The following is a 27,866-nucleotide window of genomic DNA, read 5'->3' as shown; positions in this document are numbered from 1 at the left end:
ACTACATTTATGAACAATACAGTATTGGATAAAAAACTGACTTTTTTTTTCAAATTTTTGCTAACGTAAAAGCGACTAGTAAAGATTGGTTGTAGTGTATTTATAACAACCACGACAGGTGCTGCTGACCTGAAGGGTGCCAGTGTATGAGTATTGTGTGATCCAACAGGAAGTGCCAGAATTTGAATCAAACTTTAAAATTAAAAGTGTTGATTCCGCTCCCACCGCTTTCATATTGACCTTCTTTGAAGAATCACACAAAATAAGATGTTTTTGAACACTTTATTGGTTTCCAAAACAAAAGAAAAAAAAATAAAAATATTTTCCTCCAAAATGAACTTTTTCAGCTGAATATTAGGACAGATAGAAGAAAACAGGGTGGGGGATCACAGAATGACCATGCGCCCATCTCTGCTCCTCTTTCTCGGCCAGCAGAGCAGTTAGGGAGAAGCTGTGCTGAAGCGAAGGGGAAAGATAAAAAGAAGGAAAATGTAGGGAAGGAGGAGAGCATCCACCCACAATACAGTAAAAACGATGGGGAAAAAAAGGAGTCCTAAAAGTTTGAAACATCACTGTTGAGCTTGACACTACGAGATAGAGGAAAAACTAAAGTTATTTTCTATTCTTTAATATTAATTATGTCTAAATTCTTTTAAATTAGCTTAAAGTGGCATTTTCTTTTTTATTTTGAGTAGACCTCTTCCAGCAATAAGGCAACTGTAGTGGTGTCAACATAAACAACAAGACGGTCACACATGCGCCCTGCAAACACAGGAAGAATGCAGTGAAAATGGCTATTCCACAATATAGGAAACATTTGATTGACGGCTAAGGGGCGGGGCCAATGCTCTGGACTTTCCCTGCGGACAGAGCGCTCAGTTTTCTCTGGATCTTCAGGCAGAAGAGACGACAGAGCAGGACGGGGTGCGGAAACATAATGGTAGCACGACGGTTACAGAATAAACACCAGGCCAGCTACTGAGCCTATAAGCAGCGGTAAACAGTGATATGTTCTGAAGGTTGTTTTACAATGCAGGGAGAAGCAGGACAGGGGAGGGTGTAGCTTGGGGGAAGGAGGAAGGTGAGGCAGTGCAGGTCTGGATGAGACGTCTATGTGAAGGTAAGCCCCGCCTCGTTGTAGACTTTGAAGACTTTCTCGATGGCGTTGACGTACGCCGCCGTCCGCAGGTCCAGACCCAGGTTGTATTTATTGGCTGTGCGCATGATTTGCTGTGGAAATGAGGCTCAAAGTTAGAAAAATGACAGTTGAGTCCTGACAAAACTGTTATGACCCATTATACAGCAGGATGGTAGAAAAGTGACTCACTCGTGCGGATCGTTCCATCGTGTAAGCCAACCCAGAGTGCACAATGTCCTTTTCAGAGGCACCCTGTGACAGAAATTTGGATTAAAACAGTTTTGTATTCAGCGGAAATATGGAACAACCTTTTGTTTGATTAGTAGACATTAAAATATATATTTATATACATTTTTACTTTGATAAAAAAAATAAGGCACGGAAACTGAAGTCACTTTAACTTTTTCTAAAATCCTTTTAACCAGCTTTACAGGACTTAATCCAACAAGTAAAGAAATGATTATTATTTTGTCCGTTTTACTGATTTTAAATGTTACTCACAGCAACTCGGGCCTGGAAGTCAGCGGTTGGTACAATGGGGATGGGTCCTCCCTGCTTCCCAAACTTCCTTTCTAAACTTTCCTGCACAGACACTGAACACACAAACAGATGGTTTTATGGAGATGTCACAACCCAGGAAACAAACGCACAACAAAAGCAATAACATGAAACTACTGGGAGACCGTTTGAACACTCCTGGTAGGTCATCTGTTAAAATGAATACAAACATATGACCAAAAACATGGAAACATTTGTCATGTTTTTTATGGAGTTTAGGGTAAGAGACCATTTTCCCAAAAATGTTTATTTGGGATTATGTTGTTGGTCAAAAATTGGAGTACAGTGATCCCTCGCTATAACGCGGTTTACTTTTCACGGTTTTGCTACTTCACGGATTTGCAGCGTGCATTGTGTTCTGCATTCTGATTGGCTAAAAAGTCACTCCGCTTCTTCTCTACCTGTGCATCAATAACGTTGCAGTTTAATATGTACACGTACGTAAAACAGCTTGCCAAATTTACAACACGTACGTGCAAATTCCTATGCAATTTCGAGTTTCTCCAAAACCCATAGAAAAAAAGAGCAACAACTGTCTATCACTATGTTCTTCCCCCGAACGAACACACCTGAACCGCGGGCTTCAAAGGGAGAAAACACTGCAGAGTAGAGTCAGGATGCAGCGGCTCAGTCTCAAGAGCAGTGAAATACACCTCAGTCACTATTTGTCCCACTGTTCTTTGTATTTTATTCATAATCATTTTAAATTTTCTCCCGTTTAATCCAATTACTCGGGTCGCGGTGGGCGGGGCTAATCTCCGGGATTCTGTTCACATTGATGATTAAAATTATTATTTGACAGTACAGAACAGAAGGTATTTGTTGAAAAAAAACGTTTCTAAAGTATTTCTATTTGTGAAAAAAATGCTTGAGCCTGTAAAATGGTTTGTTCTTTCTTTTCAAGGTATAATAGAGTATTTAATTGTATAATAATTGTAAAAAAAAAAAAGAAGGATTCTACTTCACGGATTTTGCCTATCACGGGTTCTTTTTGGAACGTAACCCCCGCGAAAAACAAGGGTTTACTGTACAAATAAAGATCTTCAAAATTTTTTAAATAAAAAAAAAAAAATGAAATTCTTGACTTGACTTTAAATCAAAGCAAATGTACAGATCTTTACTCTCAGCAAACGTCTAATATTAAAGTTCTAAATCTTTTTACCAACACCACTAACATTTCTGTGAAACTGTCATTGAACCACAAAGAAAGCAGATCATCAAGTCTGCTAGTAAAAATGAATTTTAAAATGTTTTAAAAATGAAAATGCAATTGCTTAAGATGACAAATAGAATAAAACTAAAACAGTTTAAAACTGTTAGAGTCTTTAAATGTTTTAGTAAGATTGTTTCATGAAGTAAAGGTAAAGGTAGGAATATGTGGTTTATTTACCTTTTTTTTAATGTATTTTTAAACATATTCATTTTGGCATGTTTCAAACCCATAAGAACCCATCAGTGTAACAGAAATACATCAGAAATCTTAGGGAGAAATGGGTCTGGGGTCTTACGGGTTAGAAGTGTTCCTTTTTTCACACAAGCAGTCCTTTCCGGGCCGGGTCACATGATGTAAACTCAACATGTCGATCTATTTAAAAACGTCTCAAAACTATAAACCAAACGACGGAGTTCTTCTCTTAGTCTGATAAACACACGGCATCCTCTGTATATAAAAAGGAACATTCTGAACTCTCACCTCATTTGTGTCAGGTTTAAGAGAATGATCAAATGATTTTATCAGACAGAGTAATACTTCTTAAAAACTCATCGGTAGTTTCTTGACTTTTACATTTAGATCCTTTGTTAAATTATACTTTTAAAACATCTTTTAGTGTGGGATCATTTGTAGGCCAATAAACAATTTTAACAATCTGCTAAAGTCTTTAATGTGAGTGTGAATGCTGGGATTCTAGAATAGAAGAATTGAAAGTTTGTCTTTAGTTGTTTACGAAGGTTTTGGAGGATTTGTTCAACACTTCTGTGCTTACTGAGAAGGTGGTAGTTTGAGTCCCTCTCATATTTGAAGGTCAGCCTTCCGTAGCTGACATGGTTGAGATTCTTCAGCCACTCAAAGTAAGACACGGTCACACCACCGGCATTCAGGTACATATCCTGCAGAGAAAAGGCCACGGCAGTCAGATCCACCCCTCCAGGATTACTGTCCGTTATGAAGTCGTACATGATTTGTTTTGAAAAAAAGAGACTTACAGGAATAACCATGACATTATTCTCCAGGAAGATCTTGTCAGCACCTGGGGTGGTGGGGCCGTTAGCACCCTCAGCAATGATCTCCACAGAAAAAGTAAAAACGCTCCAGTTACTTTCTGCTCATCCTAATAAATCCTTCAAACAACAGAGATTCACAACAACTGCTGTGTTTGAATCCCGGCGTTTACCTTGGCCTTGATCCTGCCGGCGTTGTTACGCGTGAGCTGCTTCTCTCCAGCGGCAGGGATCAGGATGTGGCAGTCAGCCTCCAAAATGTTCCCTTCGTAGGGCTTGGCTCCTGGGAAGCCGACAATAGTGCCATGTTGCTGCAGAAAAGGGAGAGGGGCGAGATTAGTGTCAACGTTGTTGATTGACAGAGAAATGAGTCTGATTACGAGAAATAAATAAAAAGGAAGAATAATTCAAAGTGAGAGCAGGGATGCTGTGCTGGTACCAGTTTGTAGTCCTCCAGCTGTTTGGGGTCAATGCCATCTGGGTTGTAGATGGCTCCATCGATCTCACCAATGCCGACGCATTTGGCACCAAACCTGTGAAGGTACCTCATGGAGTGAAGGCCCACATTACCAAAGCCCTGTCGAAAGGCAAACCATAGCAAGTCATTTACGACACAACACAATAACACAAGTACAGCATCATGGTACGTACACACCACCATGAGTGTTCAAGCAGCAACTTCCAGTAAAAAGTCATTGTAAACACTAATGCATGTTCTGGGTTTCCACATTCAAACACGTTTTTAAGGTTCTCCGTACAAAACGCGCATTGACAGCTAAACCCGGTTGAACTTTGACCAATCAGGGACTCTGATTTGGTAAACTCACCAAACTGAGAGCATAGCTGGTTTATCTGGTGAACTGACGACATCTGCATTGTTTTTAATTTATGTGCATTAGCACAGTTTGTCCTGCTGGAGTTTAAACACACCAACTTCTAAACTGCCTCAGAGCATTTCTGCATCAGGCATTCTGGGATTGGCTTGCAGTTCATAATATGGGGTTGTTCTGCTGCATCCAGACGTTTGATCAGATCGGATCACAGTCTAGAGAGTTTCTCTTAAGCTTGCAGCGGTATAGAAGTTTGTGTGTCTATACTCCAGCAGGACGAACTCTGCTAGTGTAGATACTTGAGATGCTCCAGTCTCACTGATAAATCTCTAGTGAATCCTAATCTCAGCCCAGCATAATCCTCAAACACATACAAAAGGATTAACTTTTTGAAAATCCGTGTCCTGATTCAGCTGTTGTCACGACTTTTACTCTTCTTTGATGTTTATCTGACCATAAAAACAAACTCCTCACGTGCCGTTTTAGAAAAAAGAGGGGAAAAAAAACACACGGTTTCTTTGAAAGTTGCAGGAAGACTGAAGCAATGTGGTTAAGCAAAAATTAGAACCCTGCAAAGAAACATGAGCACAAACACATGAATGCCACAGACAAAATCCATTTAAACTATAAAAAGGTCATAAATGTCAGATTGTACTTTTGATATAAAAACCTATTATTATATTTCTACGATGTTTGTGCATCCATGTTTGTGCGACACGAGTTGTTCTTGTAGCACACAAGGAACTGAAACAGGCGACACTGCTCTTTCTGTCTCCACACAGTGAGTTCTTCTTTCACAGAATGATTGTGTCCTTATGAGAAAATGCTTTTTCAACACACTGGACGATACATTTGTGACAAGTTTTCTACAGAGAGATCAAGCTGGTTACAATTTCTGAGTCATTTTCCACAGTCAGACTTCAGCTCACTACCGTCTGGATCTGGGTTAGAACAGATGGCAGCGCTTTGATTAAGACGCAGCTCCAAAAGCCCTGCGTCAGAAACTTTAATAAAGTTTTGAATCCTCAAAGAACGCGATTGTTTTGTACGACAGTCTGACCGACTCAACAGGGAGATTTTTCACACCTGAATGACAAAGGTCTTGTCTTGAAAGCCTGGCGTCAATCCCAGCATGCTCATGTAGGAGGCCTCATTGATGAAGTTCTCGATGCCGTGGAAAACTCCACGACCGGTGGCCGAGATGCGTCCGTGGATTCCTCCCTGGCTGATGGGCTTTCCGGTCACACATGCGTGGGCATTGATGTCCTGCAAATAAATGCAAAGAGGATTATGGGTAATATGCAGCATCAGTTAGAAATGTGTTATTGAGACCACTGGCTTTAGAATTAGATCTACTGTCATGTCAAAATAAAACATCTTCAACTACTAAAGACATAAACAATATACTCTAAAAACTGTAAAGTCCGAAAAACAAAAATAAAACCGTTTTATATTCACCTCAAGCCAAATATTTATTAGATTCAGAACCTTTATAAATGTCTGCTACAGCGTTGGCTGCTTCGCATGCTACACATGCAGCAGAACATTGTGCCACCCGACCAGAGAGCCTCTAAACTAAGGTCAGCACAAAATACCCACAAGCCCTCTGCTCTCAATACCCAACACCGAAATGTTTCCCATCATCCTATGAGGGTTTCCAGCCAGTAAAACACAGGTCATTAATGAAGAAATTATTCTGATAACTTATAATCAGGTGACGTGATAAATAACCTTTATTTGTAAGCTTCGTGTGGAATTTAACTGTGTGTCTCCTTGTTAAGGAGTTTTAAAGTGATTATCTTGGTGAGTTTATGAAGAACTCATTGGAAAAATAAAAGGAAGATTGTTGGAAGACAGTAGTAGTCCTTTTCAAACTCTGCTTTAAAACTGCAGGACAGGAACTGGTTTCTATGGAATCAGCACAAGCACAGAATGTGCAAAAAAAAAAAAAAACATTTCCCCAGTTTGGTTTGTTCCACTGGAAAGTGATAAACTAAGCAAATAAAAAAAAAAAGAGAGACTCTCAGGCCTGAATGTGAAAGCAGCTTTTAAAGAGAGGAAGAATGTCTCCATAGCTGTCTGGGAAGGGAGGGGGGTAGGAAACCATTGCTCATAGTTTAAACGTGACTCACTCCTCCCTTCAAATCTGGCCTGTTTCAGACTAAACTGTGGCCGTGTCAGATGGGTTATGGGTGCTGCACATCTGCGCTGGGAGGTGTTTTCAACTCACTGTGTGTGCAATGGTGTTGGCATATGTGTCAGCAATCCAGGACATCTCCCTTTCCCCGGTGCTCATGTCTGGTGCAGGGACATCAATGCCAGGTCCTGGTAAACACAAAGGTGAAGAGGGAGGGGTTAAGCAATCTGTGCAGGACAGCTGACGACTGCATGTCTCAGTTCTGAGCTCGACTGCTCCTGTTGATCTCTGTGTGAATGTCCTGCAGAAGAAACAGGGCCAGGCCCAAGTGGAAACGCGAGAACTGTGACCTTGTGACATGCATATATACTCCCCCCCCACCCCCGATCTAAAAAGAGAAGTCGGCATGCAGGGAAGCTAGTGACATAGAGAAAGGGGGAACCTTGTATTCTTGAAATTCAAAACCGCAGCAAATGTTGCAAAAGAAAGATGTAGAGGTAAACAAGCTCGTGCATCAAATATTTACCTTCATGAAGCCAGGAAAAGACTTTCAGTACAGACTAAAATATGGTTTATAGCAGTGATCATAAATGTAAACCTTCAGTAAACACTACAACCCTTCAAGGAAACCATTTTAGAGTCTCCATGATGATCGCAGACCAATTATTCTCCCTCACTGCCAATTATTTGTTAAAACTTAAAGTGCATTCAGCCTTTCCATTTAAAAGTTACCGTACACTTATGTTGCACATTAGCTTGACTCCGCCTCCTCATTCATCTTCTCCACTTATGTGAAAAAGACATTCATTGGCACATAAGCACAACCTTTTTTCCAAACGTTTTTTTTACAACAAATTAAAAAGGTAAACACGCCTTCATTCAGCTGCATTTATTTAAAAAAAGATATGATTGTGAATGAAAATAAATATAATGTTAAATATGGAAATAAATTATTGTCTGAATATGAGATCTGTTAAAATGATATTGCCTTAAAACAACATGGGATCTAAAAAGAATGTTTTTATTCAAAAATGCTCTTATAAAAGTGAATAAAAGTTCCAGGATCCAGCTGTAAGTTTTTAAATACAGCTTCTATCCTTCTTCCTTTAGCCGTCTAATCCTCCTTGGCAGGAAGAAACACACCATGGGCTCACCCATCCTGAACAAACAGGCCAGAAAACCACGGGAAATATGCCTCTCTTAATGGAAAAATACAACCCTTTACTGAAAAATCACAAGAGATCAAGCCACACCCACTGTGGAAAGACATCACTTTAGGTGTAAAAGCAACAAACCAGGGTTCTCATTAGAGGACTTACCGATGAAACCCTTCTTGGCCAGCTCAATGGTGAATCTCCTGGTGATTTTTTCCAGCTCGTTGTCCTACAACAAAATGTAGATTTTAAGTGGAAACATCTCAACAAGTCGGAGACATTTTCTCCACGGCAACCAAACTGTAACCTCCACAAGTGAAGCTTGATCAAGGAGACAAAACATTTTCTTTCTAATGTTGCTTTGCCTTAATGACAACCAAAGCCAAAGTTTTGGGGAAGTTTGTCAACGCTCTAATTGCTTCCATGTTTATTTCAGGATCTGCTTTTGCACTTGAAATACTGCAGCATCCAGTTAAACGTGCCTAAATGCGTTTGTGAGTGTGTGTGGGAGAGCCTGAGGGACGAAGGAAGGGTTGGCATCCAAATGCTTACAGAATAATTCTTGGGGTTGATTTTAACTCCAGCTTTGGCTCCACCAAATGGCACATCTGGAAGAGGATAGAGGTATTTATTTATTTCAGAAAAGTAGGGGGGGGTCATTCTTTGAGCAAATTTGCAATCAGTATAAAAAAAAAAAAAAAAAAAAAAAACTGACAAAAAAACATGATCACAGACTTTAATACACACCTACAACAGCACACTTGTATGTCATCAGAGAGGCCAAGGCTTTCACCTCATCCACAGACACGTCTGTGCTGTAGCGGATACCTGCAGAAACAACAAAACCAGGCGTTCAATACCCTCAATTTAAAAGAAAAACATACACGTATGCAAAGTTGGTAAATTATAATACTGATCTGTCTAAAAGAGTCTTATTGTACAAGGGAAGGTTGAACAGAAAGGTTGTAGTACTTTCATTATGCTCTACAGCACTACTCAGCCGACACTCCATAAAAATAATTGGCGGGTGGAGGCCGAGATAGCAAACCACAACCCTCCACTTCCAGCCTCTACCCCTGGAGCTACAGTCATATGTTCCTGTTGTGTGACGTTTACTACAGTTACTGTAGCAACATAAGAACCACCGAACGAAGTCATAAAAGAGAGCCACGCCTGCCAAACGGCTCAACGTCATTGGTGCGATGCCTGCGTGAGGGAGATTGAACAGCCATACCAGAAATAGCCCTTCCAGGGTTCCTTTCACAGAGAAAAGCCAAGGGCACACCCCCAAAGAGGAGACTGGAAAACTATGTGAACTATACATTAACTTCCCTTTGAGAGCCTGCTAACTGCTGTCACATTATAGCAGATCAAGGCTTCCATTTATCCTCCACAGGCTGCATTTGCTGCAGTATTAAATTACACAATGGCCTTCGACACGGAAAAGATGAAACATTCTGGGAAACAGCTTTTATACTCCCGCTTAGACTGAACATCTTTTCAGGAAAAAAAAAAAAAACACATTAAAAGGGGAAAAGAGGCCTGACGGCTGGAGAATATCACATACAGACTTGCTTTTGTCCACCCAACCGACTTCCTGCCACAGCAACAAGAACCAAAACAATTACGTAAACACATTCCTTTAAAATGGCGAACAGAAATTGAGGGGCAGAAAAAAAAAAACGGGCTCAAGATACAGTTTAGAGTTCTTGTCTCCACAGCAGCTTTATGTGTGCAGTCAGGACTGAAAGTGAAATGCAGTAATACCCAGGAGCTCTTTTACAACTGAAGACAGCAATTATGTTACACAATTTGCTCTAAAATTTGTATTTTGGATGTTATTCTAATTTGTGCATGACTGAACAGACTGGAGTCAGGTAAACAGCAAGTGGAGCAGGATTAGCTGGAAAAGTAGCAGGGTGAGGAAGCAGGGTTGGGCAGCCCTGCAGAATCAGCAGCTGAGCAAATAATGTCTGGATTGTCTTTTAGCGATACTTCTAAAGAGACAAAAAAAACGTAACTTCCAGGGATGGGTAAACACGGATGCTAACAGATATGACCAGTAAAAAGCTGTACAATCCCAAACATCCATAGTCGTTGCTCATTCAGGTTGTAGTTTGGCCATTAAAGTCGGGTTTCAAGTGCAAAAACAGCTTTTGCACTTTGTAGTTTGATCTTCATGCAGACAAGGGTCTGCACTCAGTATTAATGATTAATCCATTTGAAAGATAACAGCTTGTTTAGCTCTTCCCATTATTCCTGACGAATCCAACTTTGCAGCTGCACAACCAGAAACGGATGAAGTTGGACATGACAAGTGCATGCTTTGCTACATTTAGACCAGGCATGTTCAATCATGTTCATGTTAAGACTGGCCCATATTTCTAACAGGTTCTTTTCAGAAAAATCAATCATATGCAGCACCCAGCACTTTCTAAAACTTTGTGTACGATTTCTTGATTGTGGTTGGCTAAATAAACATTTTCCTTTTCACCATGAAGAGACGGCTCCAGACGAGACACGCCATCTACGACATGCTTACTGAGAATAAACAGTGTGAAAAATTGAAATATTGACAGCTATGTTGGCAAAAACACATTTAGATGTTTATGGGAAGAAATTAAAAGTATACCATTGCAATAAATGTTCATTGAAATGCTCATTTAAATTTAATGTTATTAGATTTCAGGTGTCAAGTTGTGACTCTTACAGCTCATCAAATCTGCCACTCTTTGCAAAAAGTTTGGAAACCCCTGGTTTAGGCCAATGACCCTGACATCTCCTGTAACAAGATAAAAGTACTGTCTGTAGGCACAAACTTTTATACTGTATAAAAAGGAATCGTTAAAAGTTTTACAGGTTTTTTTTTTTTTTTTTTTTTAATAGAAAAGTTTTGACTAACGAATCAAATGCTCACTCCAGACAAATGCAATGGAGGATTTTGTTCGGATGCCTAAAACATCCTGGACTTTTTATGAGATGTACAGAGCCGGGCTGTTATTGATTTAACATAAGAAACATTTAATGTTCTGGTGTACAGTGATGTTAAAACCATTTCAAATGCAGACACCCAGTGTCGATATGGTAAGAAAAAGAACAAAAGTATGCATAAAGGATGATAAAGCTGGCATCCAGATCACTTACAATAAAAAAAAATATCACTTTTAAACAGCCAACAACATAAACTGTCTGGCTCACTAATAATCTCTAACAAGCAGGTTTTGCAGGCTTTCAAAGGCCTTGCACACACTACCCCACCTGTAACATGCTAGCAAATAGCATGTCTTTAAACACTTACACCCCCATCTGCAGACTTCCACGCCTACAGGGCTTACTATACATTATTGCCATGCATTATCAGTGCTCAGATTTATTAAAACCTTGGAGCATATTTAAATACAGTTTAATTGTGTGTTATTGCTTGCCAGTTTTGTCAATAAAGTTTTTTTGGGGGAAAATAATTCAGTTTGCCCTGGCCTGTAGTTAGGTTAGTTATAGCACTGATGTAGAGCTTGACACTTGCATGAACATCCTCTGAAAGACACCTCTTTAGATTTGGAATAAAAGTAGTCCAACAGGGAGAAACTGGTACACTTTAACTGTACTCTAAAAACAAAAACTGCTTAAGTTTGCGTTCTTTCTTTCTAACTGCTAATCATCACCGCTATATTCGGTGGGCAGGAACTTAGGAAGGTCATTGACATACACAAGTAGAAAATTAGTGCCACCTTTCTCTAAGTTATGCCTTTTTCTTTTCGTAATAGTGCGTTAAATTGTACTGTTTTGTCGTCTGTTTATAGTAAGCATTTCAATGCATTGTTAGGCTAGCTTGACTGCTAACGGACGCTACAGCTAGCTAAGCTAGCGGGGAGTAGAGGAGGGCTTGCTCGGTGCTTACCCCCTTTGCAGGGCGTCCTGTGCTGACTGTGTTGGGCGCGGTACCCCTCCACCACCTCCCACTCTCCGTTGTCCCTCTTGATCGGGAACGACACGCTCAGGACGTGGTTGCATGGCTTGATGATTCGCAGGATGCCCCGCACGCGATGTCTCTTCTGCTCAGGGGTTTCCCTGGTCTTCAGGTCCTCCACCAGTTTGTCCTCGACGATGGTGGCACCGCGGTCAAAAAAGCCCTCGACCATCCTGAAGAAGTTGGGGTCGTCGGGCTCGTTGGCCGCATCGGCATAGCGACGGACCCGCATCAAAGACGACGACACTGGGAGAGCGGAGTCCACGCATCCCGAGGCCAGGGCACTGCCCGCAGAGCGGCTCAACAGTTCCCCAAAATACCGATACATAACTGAAACAAGAAGAAGCTAATGATGTAAACGATAAAAGAAAAGAACTAAACTACACGGATGGGGTGACGACAGGAGAGGGTGTAGAATGAGAGGCACAGCAGCTCCTCACCGTGTCCCGTCTTCTGGCCGAGTGAGAAATCTCACTCAGTGCCAGTTTGCTTTAAAAGGAGCACGAGCCAGGGAGCACCAAGATTTCCGCGAGGGAGGAAGCACGCGGAAGAGGAGGACCAACAGTGCACGCGCCGTTTGACAGCGCGCGCTCATAAGTCTAAAAATGTATATATATATTTTTAATATTTTTTATGTTTAATGTAAAATAAATTTGAATTAAATTGTGTTTAATTCTTATTGAAACTAGTTACACATTTTTTTAAATTGTACAATTTGTTTTACTTTATATTTATTTATTTATCTATATATCATGATTTTTTTTTTACTATCAAAATTTGTTGAAAAAAAAAGACAAATTGATGATATCTGATGATGTCCATTTAAAAATATATCATGCGTAGCAGGCTCAACCAAAAATGTCACAAGTCTTCAGCATTATGTCTATGAAGATTGTCATTCATCCACGTTGATTCCATCATGGTAGATTTAAGGGCTGTCATCTGGACATGGTTTTTAAAGTTGAAAACGTTTCACCTCTTATCCAAAAGGCTTTGTCAATTTTGAATAAGAGGTGAAACGTTTTCAACTTTAAAAACAAAGTCCAGATGAAAACCCTTAAACTACTACTGTGAAGTCTTCAGCAGCCATTTCTGACATTTCTGGCATCCTACAAGGACATGGCAACAAAGTCACATTTATAGCATAGTTACTGTAGATTTTGTGAAACACTGTAGTTAAATTTTAGCTGTTTGTAATATGCAAAAGCATGTGGTCATGTCATTCCTTCTGTTTATTTGTTTGTTTGTTCTGCAGGGTAAGAAATGAAACAGCAATTTCTGTGTTTCCAATGCAACAATTTCAATGACGTTCTCTTGTGAAACCATGCATAAAGCTATAAAAATATTGATTCGGTGTTTAGCATTTGTTTTAAGCATCAATTTGCTTTCATTGAATTCTTTAGTCCTGCTTAACTTTTTAGTTTATTTAAAACCAAAAAAGTAATCTGAAAGTCGTATCAGTAATATCAGCCTTCAAAATTTCCTTTCTTCTTCAGCATTCTGCAGCATCTTGTCTGGCTTCAGATGTCAGCATTCACACTTTACAGTTTATATTTATTATCTGCCTGTTAGTACTACATCAGTTGAATTCAAGATTTTATATATTATTGTCCTTTCAAAAGTGTTAAATGTTTGTAGGAAAGTTGACGCTAACATATGAAAATAAAGCACATCTCATGTACTTTAAAGAATCCTTCTTTTTCTAAAACATGTTCTTGATGCATTGTTTCTTACGATGGAAGACATGTTTTGAGAAAATTAAGCTCAAGATTTCATTTCTGATTATTTTTTAATTTAAATCATTGTAAAGCAGAAGCAGACGGAAAACTGTCGTTTGAAAAAGATCATATTTGTGATGTAGAAAATATAGTGGGCGGGGCCACAAGCTTCCTGCTCTGCTCCATTCCGATGCATCCACTTGTAGAGGATTAGATCAATGTACATCTTTGTTTTCCTCTGTCTGAGCTGGTATCTAGTTTAAAACTGTACAGCTGTACCTCCAACATTGCTCGCCATTTTTGTTGCACCAGAAACGTGAGGTTGAGAGTGTGAGAGGCTGTGAACTTGCAGGAAAACATGTAAACAGAGAGCTTTCAGTAATGGGGAGGGGAAGGGGAGGCGGGGTCTCCCCATGCCAGAGGTGAATTTCTAATGAACTCCTCATGCTTTGCAGAAACTGTCTTGAAACACAAGTTTTTTTTAATTTGGCTAAAAATGCCATAGTCATGATTAAAAGATCTCTGGGAACAAGTTGAAAATAGATGAAAAGAGGATAAGGGTGGTTCCATAAAAGTTAACACTAGGCCAAAAGCAACAGAGTTAATCATGCCCTTCATTTTTTTAACTTTCAAACATGATCTTTATTATTTAAACTTGAAACAAATGCTGACGCATAACGGGATGTTCAAAAGTATTTCTTAATGTTTAATAGGATAAATATGAACATCTGTCAACATCAGCAGGCAGCTGGCTCAGCTTAGTGTAAATATTTGAAGGATTAAGAAACAGGAGTAAAGAAAACAGGTAAACAGGAAGCATGACTATATAGGTCAACAGAGGTCACAGCTAATCATAATTTTAAAATGAAATGCAGTCATGAAGAAAAAATGCTTTGCACAAATGCTAAATACTGCAACAGACTGGCGACCTGTCCAGGGTGTCCCCTGCCTTCGCCCGTAAGGGACCGGGATAGGCTCCAGCAGCCCCGTGACCCCGTAAGAGACAAAACAGAAGAAGATGAATGAATGAATATTGTTAAATACAAATATATCTTTGGAGCAAGCAGTTGCATTAATTTGCAGAGGGGTTGTATTCACCACACATGGGAGCTGTTTTGGTCCCTTTTGACCAAAAGGTCTCTGCAAAGCCTGCAGTCATCAGCGTTTCTGTGATCTGCTCGGTGAGCAGCACTGCTGTGGGGGGGCCAGGAAGGCCAAGTCGAGTGGTGCATTAACTTTCTTAGTGGGCAGCAATCATTAATGAGGAAGTCTGTGCAGGAATACATGGACTTTGTTTGTCACTGTTTTTAGAACAAGGTTTGCTTGAAAAACAGCACATGACTTACCCCCCTGTGTACCTTCAAGAAAAGGGCTTCTGATCATTTTTTCAGGCATATATTTTTCTGGAAACAACAAATCAAAAACAAAAATAGCATTTACTGATTGAATAACCTCAGTTTGCTTAATGTGACTAACAAGACAAATTAAAGAAAACAGAAACATCGTTCATATAGAGGGCCAGTTGTTGATCTTGACAAAGAGAAAGCCTTGGGTTTAAACAGGAAGTCTTTTCTTGATCCACTACTTTAGATAGGAACAATAAATGTAATTGAGGAAATCAGGTCGACTTTTATTCTCCTTTGGGAAGGTGCAGTGTGCATGCTGCATGAATGTCTGTGGAGGTCATGTCAAAGACAGAAATATTGCCATGGAATTACATCACAACATGCATGTACAGGTATAGGTGACAGCTACAGAGCTGCTTTCAACTGAGCTTGGCCGAAGCAACACAAACAGGTTGGCTCATATAGATTTGATCAGAGACTTGCTGACTCAGCACAACTCGGGATATGGCAGCCAAATTTTTATTTAAAGTGGAAATGTATGATAAATGGTGGCAGTTTATTGGGGATTACACCAAAGCTCTCAATGCGACACATTAAAAACTGTTTTTTCAGGATGACTCTGTGTTCTAGTTTTATCTTCTTCCATTGCCAAAGCTCAAAGATATAGTGAAGTGATGCAGAGATGTTGCTCAACATATTATCATGAGTTTTCTGCACTTACACACAAACATGTACGCCTGCCGCTATACACAACTGAGTGCTGAGTTGGACTGAACAAGGCCCTGACCTGGACTTGTACCTGCGGACTCTGCACACCAGATAAGATTACACTCATTTCCTGGGATGCAAGTACAAGTACCCGTTCATATCCTCAACCATCAGAACAAATACACACTTACACAACAAAGTGTGAAAAGCAAAAGCATGTTGTGCATAATTTCCAAAACATTTTTTTGTAATAACCCTCAATTAGATACTATAATATAGAGTAATCCTGTTGCTACCATAAAATCTAGGGTTCCAGTCTACTAATGCAACATTGGCAGCCTTTTATCTCCAGATTGCTTTGTTGTGTGCTTTTATCACCTCTGGAAAACAGGACAGTGAGCTGAGATTAGGCAATTTGAGCTTTCTTGATGCAGGCAGAGAAAGTAGATGCTGCTTGAGTGCTCATATTTTTGGTCTTTGTTTCTTCTGGGTGATAAGCAAACAGCAGTAAAGATAACTAAGAGCTGAACATGCAAGCCAATCTTTAAGACAATAGTTATTCCATCCCAGCAGAGATGTAAACTAAAACTGCACAACTTTGGAGATACAACAAATGCATTTTGCAATGAAAAAATGATCATGTAGACACTCAGAAACTTGCTTCTGTTAATGTTAATGTGTCCAATTTTTTGTCTGTTCACACAAAATACCTGTAATTCATCCATTTATACCACAGCTGTCAGTTTTTTTTCACAAGTTGTGACTGTTTTTGAGTTGCATCCTATAGAGTGTCCTTGTTATTGCTGTGATTCTTTAAACTCTCTTGAATGTCTTTTTTTGCATATATGCATATTCCTATTTATACATCTTTCTTACAAAGTAAACATCTGCACAGCTTTGTCATTGCAGCTCCTTTAATAGTTTCAGATTTTAAAAACTTTAACATCTTACAGAATTATAGGACTTTGGCTCCTTTTTCTTAGTAAAAACCATCCAGAAGTTTAAAAATGTTAGTTTTTTAAAGTTAACTATAGACTTTTTGCTCACTTTTGGCTACAAAGAGCTGTCATGTCTTAGAGTTTAGTCAGGACTGAGACAATGCAGCATCAGCAGAATAAGAAGGTCATTTATCAAACGTTAGTACTCAGAAACCTCTTTTTAAAAAAAAATCTTTTTATACGTAGTAGTAGTGTAGTTTGCATTACGATTTCTCTGTTTTCAAACACCTGCAAAAATAAAATACAAACACATTGTTTTTTCTATATACCGGTACAAAGAAAAATGTGATCAAAAATGTGATCAAAAGGTGATTATATAAAAAAATCTAATAAATTTCTGCATTGGACTAAATGAAAACTGGTTCTTTCTTTTTTTTATCTTTCCACCCTTTTCCTGCTTGGCTGCTCTTGGTTATCTTTTATTATATTTCCCCCCACTCCCCTTCCCTTTCTGTTTTCCTCATTACACTGGCACACATTTGATTTATCTTTGCCTGTGTCAAAGGGTGAACGCTCTCGTGTCATTGGCTGCCTGCCTGACAACTCCCACCCAACCGCAGAGGTGTGGCCTGACAGGATAGGAGAGCCGGGAAGCAAACAAGAGCCCAAGCAACTGAGTCACATGGTGCTTTACTACGTCAGTGGAGAGCAGAGAGCGGTTGCTGGTTCTAGGAAAACTCTGTGTCTGAGTGTGCTTGTTCGTTTTCATGCAGATCTTCGAGCTGTCCCCATGACCTCCTCGTCCTTCTGAACATGCAGACAATGGAGGTCTAAAGAAACACAATGCTGTCTCCTCAATTTATCTTAAAAGTGGGCACCCATGGTCAAATTTAAATGTTTTAATCAAAACAAGAAAAAATGAAACCTGCTTAAGAAACTCTAACATTAATTCTGAAAAATCTCAGCAAATCAGAACCTTTCCCAGAATTCTATTGAATGCTATCCTAGGCACTTTAACATTGGGAGTTGGGTCATCTAGACCCACTAGACAGTGCGCTGAACCTTTTGTCAATGATTTGTGATCTTCATTGGTGTCCATGGATTACATGAAATCATTCCACCTTTATCCACCTTTGTCATGATAGGAATAACATAATATTACACACAGGTTTAATGGAAAATATGAAGAACTCAATGTTCCCCCCTATAAGTCGAATCTAATATTTAATGCACTTCATGCCATTATTGTCAAAGGAAATCATCTCCAAGGTCTGCTTTAATCTGTTTCCAAGTCTGACCAAATGGGCACAAAAGAGTCCAATTTTGGAGTCATTTTAGTACACTTTGATATTAAATACAGAATATGAAAACTAGAGTTATGTACAAATGATGCCATTGACAACTATTATTTTTACAAAGACACACTGCAACAAATTTTCAAGTACCGGTAAAAAATATTCAACAACATCTTATAATAACAAAACCAAAAAAGGTTATTTAAAAAAAAGGACTCTCTTAAAACACTTGGGTTATTTCTTCAACTCAAGTCATGGGTTATTCATTCATTCATTCATTGATTCATTGCATTCATTCATTCATTCATTCATTCATTCATTCATTCATTCATTCATCTTCTTCCGTTTTATCCTTTTCGATGTCACAGAGCCAATCCTGGCAACTTTTGGGTGATGGCAGGGGACACCCTGGACAGTTCGCCAGTCTGTCGCAGGGCTGGGTTATTCATGTTGGAATATATTTTAGGAGCAATACTAGTTTTTATGGTTTTATAGTGGTTTCTTTCTTTCTGTCTTTTCTTTTCAGTAACCCTGAAAAAAGTCAGTCCTTTCTTTACTTTGGAGCTGTGTCAAAATCAGGCCAATGGGTTATTTTTACTTTGGAGTTTTTGTGTGCAAAGAAGTGAGAAATTACCTTCATTATAATTACCTTTTTGGTTTCATATTTTTTCTTTCATTACCAATTTAAAAAACATCTACAATTGTTAAAAGTTGAATTTTAACTGTGCTGTTGTTACACTGGCAGTCAACTAATGTATGTTTAATAGTTTATAACAAATACAAAATCAATCTGAATATAATTTTGATTTCTTTAATCTAATTTAATTTTGGTTTTATTTCCAGACATTTTCAAATTAAAAGCATGTGGAATGCAAACTTATGTTAAAGTCTGAGTTACAAAGTAAAGTTAATACAACATTACAGTATCAAAACAGCTTTTTATTTTTATTTTTTTTAAATGAGCACAGATTTATGCAAACGCTATTGTATCAAGAACTTACTAATCACACTTCTTGGATAAACCAGCCCCTTTTTGTGACGTTTCTGCTGTGACTGCAAGGACAATAAATCAACACTAGATGGAGTAATTACACAATCACAGCATATTGTAGTGGAGCAAAAATAGAAAAATGGGTGGAAGCTTCCCAATGCTGGTGACAAAACAAACCACCTAAGAACCTTGGAAAGTGTTTCTCAAAATGTTAGTCTTTTAATATTTACTGCAAGAGTGACACAGTTCGGTAAAGGTGTACTTAAAATTAGTGATATAGTTTTACTTGATTGCATTACAGTATGGTTTTACTTTGCAGGATAAATGAAGAATTGAAAAATAGAATAGAATAGAATAGAATAGAATAGAATGCATCATTGCCATCATACAGGAGCACATTAAAAATAAAGGTAGCTATCATGGCAGCTATCATTAAATCAAATGTAAGGTGAATAACAAATGGACAAAAATAAAAAGCAAAAACATAAGCAGTGCAAAAAACTGTTTAAATACGTATATATACATGTCAGTATGACGATGTCATGGTGTTGTTTGCTTCATTTATGAGCCTCATGGTCCATGGATAGAGACTGTCCACACAGAAAGAGAGTTGAAAAGTTGGAAAAAGTTATCTAAAAAACTGAACTGATGAATAACTTTGGTTTAAAAGCACCGTGCACTAAAACCTAAAGATTTTGGACAAGTGATGACGATTTGTATTCGTTTTTATTACATTTAAAACAATAGAAGGGCAGGCACTTTTTGTATGTCTTTCAACAGACAAAAGATCAATCAGAAAAACTGTTGATTGAAATAATGTTTTCAGAAAAAAAATGAAAAGAATGCAAATAAAACCTTTGGGGACAGCAAATGTGCGACTTAGGATGCACAGAAATTGAGAATTTCACCCCTGAAACACATGCCAAGACAAGATTCAAATCTGACAATAGGATGCGGTAGTCAACAGTCAAAAATGAAGATGAAGAGCTGATGGTTTCCTGCATAAAACCACAAGGTATGATGGCTGCAGGTCATGCAGGGGGCAAGGGTCATGATACTTCCTCTGTTTGCTTCCACTGGTATTTCAGTCAGAGCAATTTTTTTCCTCTGCAGTTTAACTTTAATACAAGATGAACTGAAACTTTAAACATCATGCATGTGTGTGTGTAGAAGGGGAGAGGTAAAAAGTTAAAGAAGTTCCCACGAGAACTTTCCTATTGAGTACTTTTGCTCAGGAAGCTGTGGCTTCGACTTGCGTCTACTCACATCTCCTGATCAGCAAAGTCTGTAGTTCTCTGTGCACGGCCTCTGTAGACAACACGTGTCAGGTGGCCCAGACGGAAACCTCACGGGAAGTAAGGTCAGGCTGGTGGAGGTCAAAGAAAAGTCAAGAGACCTGCTTGCGTCAACACACGTGAGCAGTTACTATGGACCATCAACTGTCAGTCAACCACAGTTGACACCTAAAAGCTTCCAGTCTTCGGTTTTAGAGACAAAAGTCATGCTTCTGCACAGATTGTGCAACTGCAGGACAAAAAGTGAGAAGTGGGGAGTTGCAATTGGATATTTGCAAGACTGAAAAACAAAAGAAAGACTCTGCAAAGTGCTTTGAAGATAGACACATTTTAATGTGGTAAATTGAGAAAAAACAAATTTAAAAATTTAAACAAAAGAGACAAAACAGCTTTCTTTCACTTAGAGAATGGAGATGGATGCTCAAACTTTCAGCTCAAGTACTTGTTAGTGGTTTGGTCCAAAGAGAGCTGTAGAGAAGGCTCCTCCACCCCACTGTAACACACAAATATAAAGAATTTGGTTTGTGTTACAAACAAACAAACAAACAAACAAACAAACAAAACAAAATATATATATATATATATATATATATATATATATATATATATATATATATATATATATATATATATATATATATATATATATATATATATATATATATATATATATATATATATATTCCTTCTTCCTGATGTTCCCATTGCTTGGCACTGCCACATCCACCACAACGGCTTTCCTCTGTTCTTTATCCACCACTACAATGTCTGGTTGGTTCGCTATTACCATCCTATCAGTCTGGATCTGGAAGTCCCACAGGATCTTTGCCCTCTCATTCTCTACCACCTTCAGAGATGTTTCCCATTTTGACCTTGGGGTTTCCAGTCCATATTCTGCACACATGTTCCTGTATATTATCCCAGCCACTTGATTGTGGCGCTCCATGTATGCTTTCCCTGCCAGCATCTTACACCCTGCAGTTATGTGCTGGATTCTTTCAGGCGCCTCTTTGCACAGCCTACACCTTGGCTCTTGTCTGGTGTGGTAGATCTGAGCCTCTATGGCTTTGGTGCTAAAGGCTTGTTCCTGAGCTGCCAGGATGAGCGCTTCAGTGCTGTCCTGTAGGCCAGCCCTTTCTAGCCATTGGTAGGACTTCTTGATATCAGCCACTTCAGTTATGGTCCGGTGGTACATCCCATGCAGGGGTTTGTCCTCCCTTGAGGATCTGTCCTCCAGCACTGTATCCTCTGCTCTCCATTGCCTGAGACATTCACTGAGCACACTGTCATTTGGGGCCTTGAGCTTGATGTATTCATGGATCTTTCCAATGCTTGTGAACATAATAAAATATACATTTTTATCATCCGGATAACTAATTTCTTTAAGTAAAAACAATAACAACATGTATTATCAGAGTTAAAATACTTTTAAAAAAGAGATGGGAAAACCATTTCATAAATGGCGCCTACTGCAGTGGTTTACCACCATTTCTCCCATAGGTTGCATAAATAATGCAATTCACTGACTTGTGTTGTGGGTTAGTGGCTGTACTGTGGTGTAGTGATTGGCACTCTTGTGTCACAGCGAGATGGTCCTGGTTCAAATCCTTGCTGGAAACTGTACAGTCTGCGTGTTCTCTCCATGCACTTGTGGGTTTTCTCCAGGAACTCTGGTTTCCTCCCACACTCCCAAAACATGTTGCATGGGTCAATAGAAGACTCTAAACTGTCCCTAGGTTTACATGTGTGAGTATGTTGCTCTGTGACAGACTAGCAACCAGTTCAGGGTGTAGCTGGGACCGGCTCCAGCAACACCGTGACCCCGAAGGCGATTCAGCGGGTTTGGAAAATGAATTTTGGGTTCTAATCTTGTGGCAGTTGTAGCAGTTCCCTAAAAAACACTCATCCAACTTCCCTTTAGAGAATAATAAAGTAGAAGTAAGCATTTTTGAATTTATCATTGGAATTAATAAAACAAAAGAGCAAAGGAAAAACAAAAAAAATTTCAACAAAAATTCTATTATATTTTGCCTTGATTTCCTGTTTTGTAAAATGTGTGTAATCATAATGATTAGGGATGACTATACACATATTTCAGAATTCTGTGCAAAACATTTGTAAAACTAAAATGTTTTACTTGTAAGTACAGTGAAAAATGAACCTTTGTTTCATTCATGTTGAGTTCCAGTCTAAGCCAATGAACCTCACCTAAGCACATAAGTCACAGTCAGGATGCAGAGGGGCTGGTGAGCCATGGATCTGGACCTGGAGGGCCGGCTGCTGGGGATGACGGCGCTGTGACTTTCAACCCAGACATAACCTCCACCTTTCACCATCATCCTGTACTGACCACTGACGGACTGGCTCTTCAAACACACTGCAAGGGACAGGAGAGGTTATAAAAGGTACGTCCGTGCAGCAGAGGGTGCATTAGTGAGGGCTTTGTGCAGCAACACTTACAGTTCAGATGGTTTTTGTTCAGGCAGTTTGTGTCCAGTGTGTGACAGAGATCGTAGATGGAACGACCCAGCAGCTCGTTGGGTCTATAGCCTAAAAGAGAAGCCACTCTGTACAGAGGAGAACACACAAAAGGGGTCATTTTCTAATTCATCAAAGCAAAAAAAAAAGACAAGTTAAATCAAATTTGACCTTTTTAATGATTTAGAATTTATATTCCTTTGTATTTTTCTGTTTTCATGTAAAGTTTAAATTACCAAAAGCTTCATTAAATCTTTCTACATTGAGTAAAAACCTTCTAATCAACAATCTGATCTAAAATCGAGTCATGTGCATCATTAAATTTACATTTTTCTGTTTTCTGTGAGCTGCGTTCACACCATCCACAGCAACAGGCGTTCAAACAACCATTTTTAATTAAAAGTCTGTAAATGCATATACATGTGTGCTTCAGGCTCATGTTCACACATAGTTATGCACGTTTTTTAAGATCTTTTTGGGATCTACGTATAATACGTTAAAAGTTAAACCAGGTTGGACTTTGACCAATCAGGGACTTGGATTTGGTAGTGACAAATAGATGATGTCTCCTTTAATTCACGGAAGTGGCCCTCGTATAAAAAACGTTCATGGAAGACAAATTAAAAATTGCAGTTTGTGAATGACCAAAATGATTGGACACCAAGTCTGAAAGGAAAAACGTGGAGCAAGATTTGCGAGATTTGCACCACTTTGACATTTCACACCAAGCCTCTTCCAACTGTGCGTGGTGGATATGCGCTAGTGAACGGTAAAAAAAGAAACTTTCCTTTTCAAAGATGCTCAATTTAAAGTTCCTACTTCAGGTCCTTCACTCTTGCCAGAAACGATGGTGGCTGTTGTTACCTTTGGCTACAGTTGATCTGGTTATTTTTATCTGCCAGTTTGTGTTTTACTGTATTTATTTTAAAATTGAGTTACTCTATCCGCTGTGATCCCTTTTCAGTAACAAGGATGCCTAAACCCCCCCAAAACTGTACATTTCTTTAAAATGCACATATCACTCCATGAGTTGAAGCACCTTTGGTCGCAGTACGTGAACCTCATGTCCATGCTGTGCTGGCTGGTGAAGGTGTGAGTGCTGAGGAGTGTGTGTGAGAGGGGCAGAGGGCGGCAGGTGAGGAGGAGGCAGGACGCTGCAGACGAGGCCATGCACACCTTGGCTCTGCCCTGACAGTGCAGCACCTGGAGTCACAAAAAAATGACCCAAAAAAAAAAGTCTCAAATTGATTTAAAACTCTTTAGAGTGGCTAAACCGTTTTGCCATTTCTATCAACCTTCCACGTGGCTGATTTGACGTTAGCGCTCCTCCCTCTGTGCGTCAGAGTGCTTTTTATCCTCATGACAAAGTCTCTTTTCTGGCTGCACCAGACATCCTCTAAAAAAAAAAAAATCAAAAGAAAGATGTACCGATGCTAGAACAAAACACACTCAGGAACTGAGCTCCTGACGTCTCACACACCTGCTGTCAGACGGAGGTTATGTCTGATTTCCTCATGATCACACGGATGAGAGTACTCAAAAATGTTGTGCCCCATCAGCTCCGTCTGCCAAGAAACAAACAGCAAATTATTCCTGAAACATCTGTTTTTAAGATGGAATATCCAGCTGTTACCCCACCTGAGTCAAGCCCATGTATTTGCTGACGTTGTCAGAGAGGAAGATCATGTCCCCCTCGGTGGACAAGACCATCACGAATCCTTCCATGACCCTCAGATACATGTTCATCTCCTCTGATTGCATGAACTCCTGGCGCTCCTTCTCCTCCACATTTTGTCCTCCATTAAATTGCTCCCCTACTTCCAGTCCTTGTTGGACCCACTCTGTGTCCCTGGCTCCAGCACTAGTCCTCATATTTTCTTTGACAAGGAACATGGAAAACAGTCAAATAGTTTATTTTCTCTTTATTCTCCATTTTTGTGGGAAGATCAACAGAAGTTAGGTGTCTGAGTAACTTTCGCCCACATATGAGGGTTTCAGACAGTGAGACTTCCTGTGGTGCACTTTGTTTTCTGAAGCAGCAATAAATATAATGGAAACAACAAGTTTAATCCTTTATATTTTCTATTTAAGATATTTAAAATAGTAGTCCAGTAGGAATTTACTGCATTTCTTTGAAGTAACAATAGTCTGCATATGTTGAATTCTATCACTTTTTCTTTTGTCCTCCACCTGTCTGGTTTCTATACTATTCAGAGACTGAATCACTATCTCAGATTTGCCTACTTTTAGTGTAACATCTCTTTCACCATGGAGTAGAGCATTTTTTGTCAAAAAAAAAATTGTAATCCTTAGTATTTCTTTTAATTAAGAAATAAGAAGGGACAATAGTTAAATAACATTGTGTTCTCATGCTACCTTTGAGCAGAGTCTGCATGCGTATGTAGCTGAGAGTGAGCCGGATGATGGAGGGTTTATCCAGCTGAGATTGGACAGAAGCCTGCAGGGGTAAGAGGCGAGATAAATCCTCAAAAACGTCGGTCTCCACTCGCCTTCTTTTCCTGGCAGCTTCTCGGCTGATTGCTCTGTGAACAAGGGACAGGTTCTGTTAACAATTTTTGTTAGTATACTGCAAAATTGGTATGAATGACAGCTAGATGCGGATGCTTAGAGACACGAATCGAGGCAAAATTGCTTCTCTGCTAAGTTCATGAATGCAACTGGAAAAACTCAGTGACAGGAAATGATCAATTTATCTACTAGATGTTTGGTGGAGCCAAAAATGGGTGAGTCAATCCGTGTTTTTATTTGTACCGAAAGTAAGGTTAGAAACAGATTTCTCAAGTAATCTACTTTTCTTTGTATCAAAAATTGGATCAGTGGAGGGGTTAGGAAAGGCTGTTTGAAGTGTTTGCTTTCTGCCAGAGAAAGCATTTTTCCTGAAGGCACACCGATCGCTTTTTTATATATTGTAAAAGCTTTCCTCAGTGGCTTTTTAATTATGATTATACTATTTTTAGCCATAATTTCTGCAGAGCGTCATTAGTTTATCGATCTAGTGGATACATCAGAATAGAGCAGAGAATTTGTAACGTAGGTTCTACATCTCTGAGCAGCACTTTTACATACAAACCTCAACTTTTACGAGAGGATGAAACTTTTACGTTGGTAGCCATTTCTAAACCTGGTTATGACTGTAAACTGAGGGGAAACACTGATTTAAAAGCTCTAATAATCCATTGCCAAAAAAACATGTGATCACAGTTTACTTGTTACAAAATCATTCCCATTGTGATCAATGTTAAACATACACAATTTCACAACAGCAAAAAAAAAAAAAAACATTCTTACTTTAATTCTCTTTTATATTAAATTCTAAATTGACTGTTCTGGGATTAAGATTTTTAATTTAATTTTTTAGATATTTCTTTTACATTTTGGAAAATTTAGCAGAAATAGGGGTACCTCTTTGTAAAGAAAACTATCTATTGGTAAAAAAGACAAACATCAAAGATCAACAAGACCAGCTTCAAATGGCCCAACAATGAAAAACCATTGGAAAAACAAAATGTTCCATATCAATTCTGAAAGATGAAGCTAATTTTTGATTGATTGATTTGGTTTATTTCAAGCAATTTTCAGTAATAAAACCAAAAGAAAAAAAGGATGTGTATATATATATATATAATATATATATATATATATATATATATATATATATATATATATATATATATATATATATAATATATATATATATATATATATATATATATATATATATATATATATATATATATATATATATATATATATATATATATATATATATATATATATATATAATGCAACAATGCAATCTTCCTGACATTATAATTATTCCCAATCATAACAAAATTGCACTTCTTCAAACAGTGTAACATGATACATTGAATCTGTTAAACGTAATAATTCTAAAATAGAGTTTAATTAATTAATTGATTTAGATTTTATAATCCCATCCTTGTTTAGTACTGCATAGGATGAGCTATGAAAACATGTCAAGAAAGAAGACTTTAAGACCAGAACCACTGACTTAACTTCAAGACAATATAATTCTTTTCGGGTGAATATATAGAAATAGATATTTTATTGTAATGTTTTTCTCATTCTCTTCAGTCCAGACTGGTCAAGCCTGATGTCCTTCTTTACAGTCTGAGGCTTCTCTCTGTTCAGGAAGAGTCCAGCTGTTCACCTGTCACCTGCTCCGTTGATCCAAAATACATTTAAAAGCTATTTTTTAGTTTCAATATGAGTAAAGCAAAATATTACCAAAAATCGTAATGTTTTTTAATGAAAGTTATGGTTTGCTGATGTGTAAATAAACACATTTAATACTAAATGGTGTTGTAGCACCCGGATTGCTGATGGGTGCATTCACCTTTTTGTAAATGATCATGTACCTGATGTAGGTCCTATAAAGTGTCTTTTTGAATGAGTGCATCCCGTTGTTGACCTTGTGGTAATGAAACGTCAAATAATGGTCTGCTCATCCCGGTTTAAATACACCTCACGACCCCACGGCGACCACTGTAAAACTGACCAGATTAGCACTTACAAATGTTTATTCCGATGAGTCAACTGTAACACCAAAACTGTTAAACTCTAAATATTAGATTACATCTAAAACTACAGGGGGAAAAGAGCAAAAACATTTACTTTAAACTTTAAGGCAATGCACTAAACTTTCAAAAAAATGATGTGCAGACTTTCTCACAATATGTGGAAGCTTGTCATTATTCAACACCCAGGACCCAGCTGCTCCTACTCATTTATAAAATGTTGACTTTGTGCTTTTAAAGGACAAAAAAAAACCACCTTTACCTCTTTTTCTCCTTGTCAGCTGTCATCATGTTCGTCAAAAGTCTTTTTTTCTGGTGCTTTCTGGCTCAGGAAAGATGACGTTTGCAGCACAATCTGGAGCCTACAATTTGCAGCATCACAGACCGTCATCAGGGAGGCGATTAACGGTGCCAAATGTCACAAGGCGAGTGCTTCCCATCAGCACAGATGATCTGGATGGACTCCAGCAAGTGAACCCCCCCCCCCCCCCCCCCCGCATGCAAATCACCTGCAGGCCTCCAAAACTGAGTGCA

The 27,866-nt window shown here is 38.8% G+C and overlaps 2 protein-coding genes across 4 annotated transcripts; both read right to left on the bottom strand.

Moving 5' to 3' along the window:
* Positions 1-268: 268 nt before the first annotated feature.
* On the bottom strand, positions 269-12,537 carry LOC101156855 (glutamate dehydrogenase, mitochondrial). Of its 2 annotated transcripts, XM_023949285.1 has the most exons (14): positions 12,445-12,537; positions 11,936-12,334; positions 8,785-8,865; positions 8,590-8,645; positions 8,203-8,266; positions 6,977-7,071; positions 5,833-6,012; positions 4,356-4,493; positions 4,090-4,227; positions 3,902-3,982; positions 3,682-3,805; positions 1,640-1,731; positions 1,328-1,390; positions 269-1,230 (listed from the first exon to the last, which is right to left on the bottom strand). In XM_023949285.1, exons 2-14 carry the CDS (start codon positions 12,330-12,332, stop codon positions 1,111-1,113), a joined length of 1,629 nt encoding a protein of 542 aa, XP_023805053.1. In that variant the 5' UTR covers positions 12,333-12,334; positions 12,445-12,537; the 3' UTR covers positions 269-1,110. The 2 variants fall into 2 exon arrangements, with proteins under 2 accessions (XP_023805053.1, XP_023805052.1); XM_023949284.1 differs by having other exon boundaries at positions 11,936-12,510.
* An 8,067-nt stretch (positions 12,538-20,604) lies between these two features.
* On the bottom strand, positions 20,605-27,784 carry epas1 (endothelial PAS domain protein 1). Of its 2 annotated transcripts, XM_004080457.4 has the most exons (9): positions 27,595-27,784; positions 25,150-25,316; positions 24,412-24,650; positions 24,254-24,338; positions 24,069-24,169; positions 23,813-23,976; positions 22,756-22,862; positions 22,504-22,672; positions 20,605-20,788 (listed from the first exon to the last, which is right to left on the bottom strand). In XM_004080457.4, exons 1-9 carry the CDS (start codon positions 27,621-27,623, stop codon positions 20,725-20,727), a joined length of 1,125 nt encoding a protein of 374 aa, XP_004080505.2. In that variant the 5' UTR covers positions 27,624-27,784; the 3' UTR covers positions 20,605-20,724. The 2 variants fall into 2 exon arrangements, with proteins under 2 accessions (XP_004080505.2, XP_020567966.1); XM_020712307.2 differs by lacking the exon at positions 20,605-20,788 and having other exon boundaries at positions 22,500-22,672.
* Between the last annotated feature and the right edge of the window lie 82 nt (positions 27,785-27,866).

Source organism: Oryzias latipes, chromosome 19 (assembly GCF_002234675.1).
Source record: "Oryzias latipes chromosome 19, ASM223467v1".
Taxonomy (NCBI): domain Eukaryota; kingdom Metazoa; phylum Chordata; class Actinopteri; order Beloniformes; family Adrianichthyidae; genus Oryzias; species Oryzias latipes.
The sequence above is the reverse complement of the archived record's forward strand: the minus strand, read 5'-3'. Positions and strand labels throughout refer to the sequence as shown.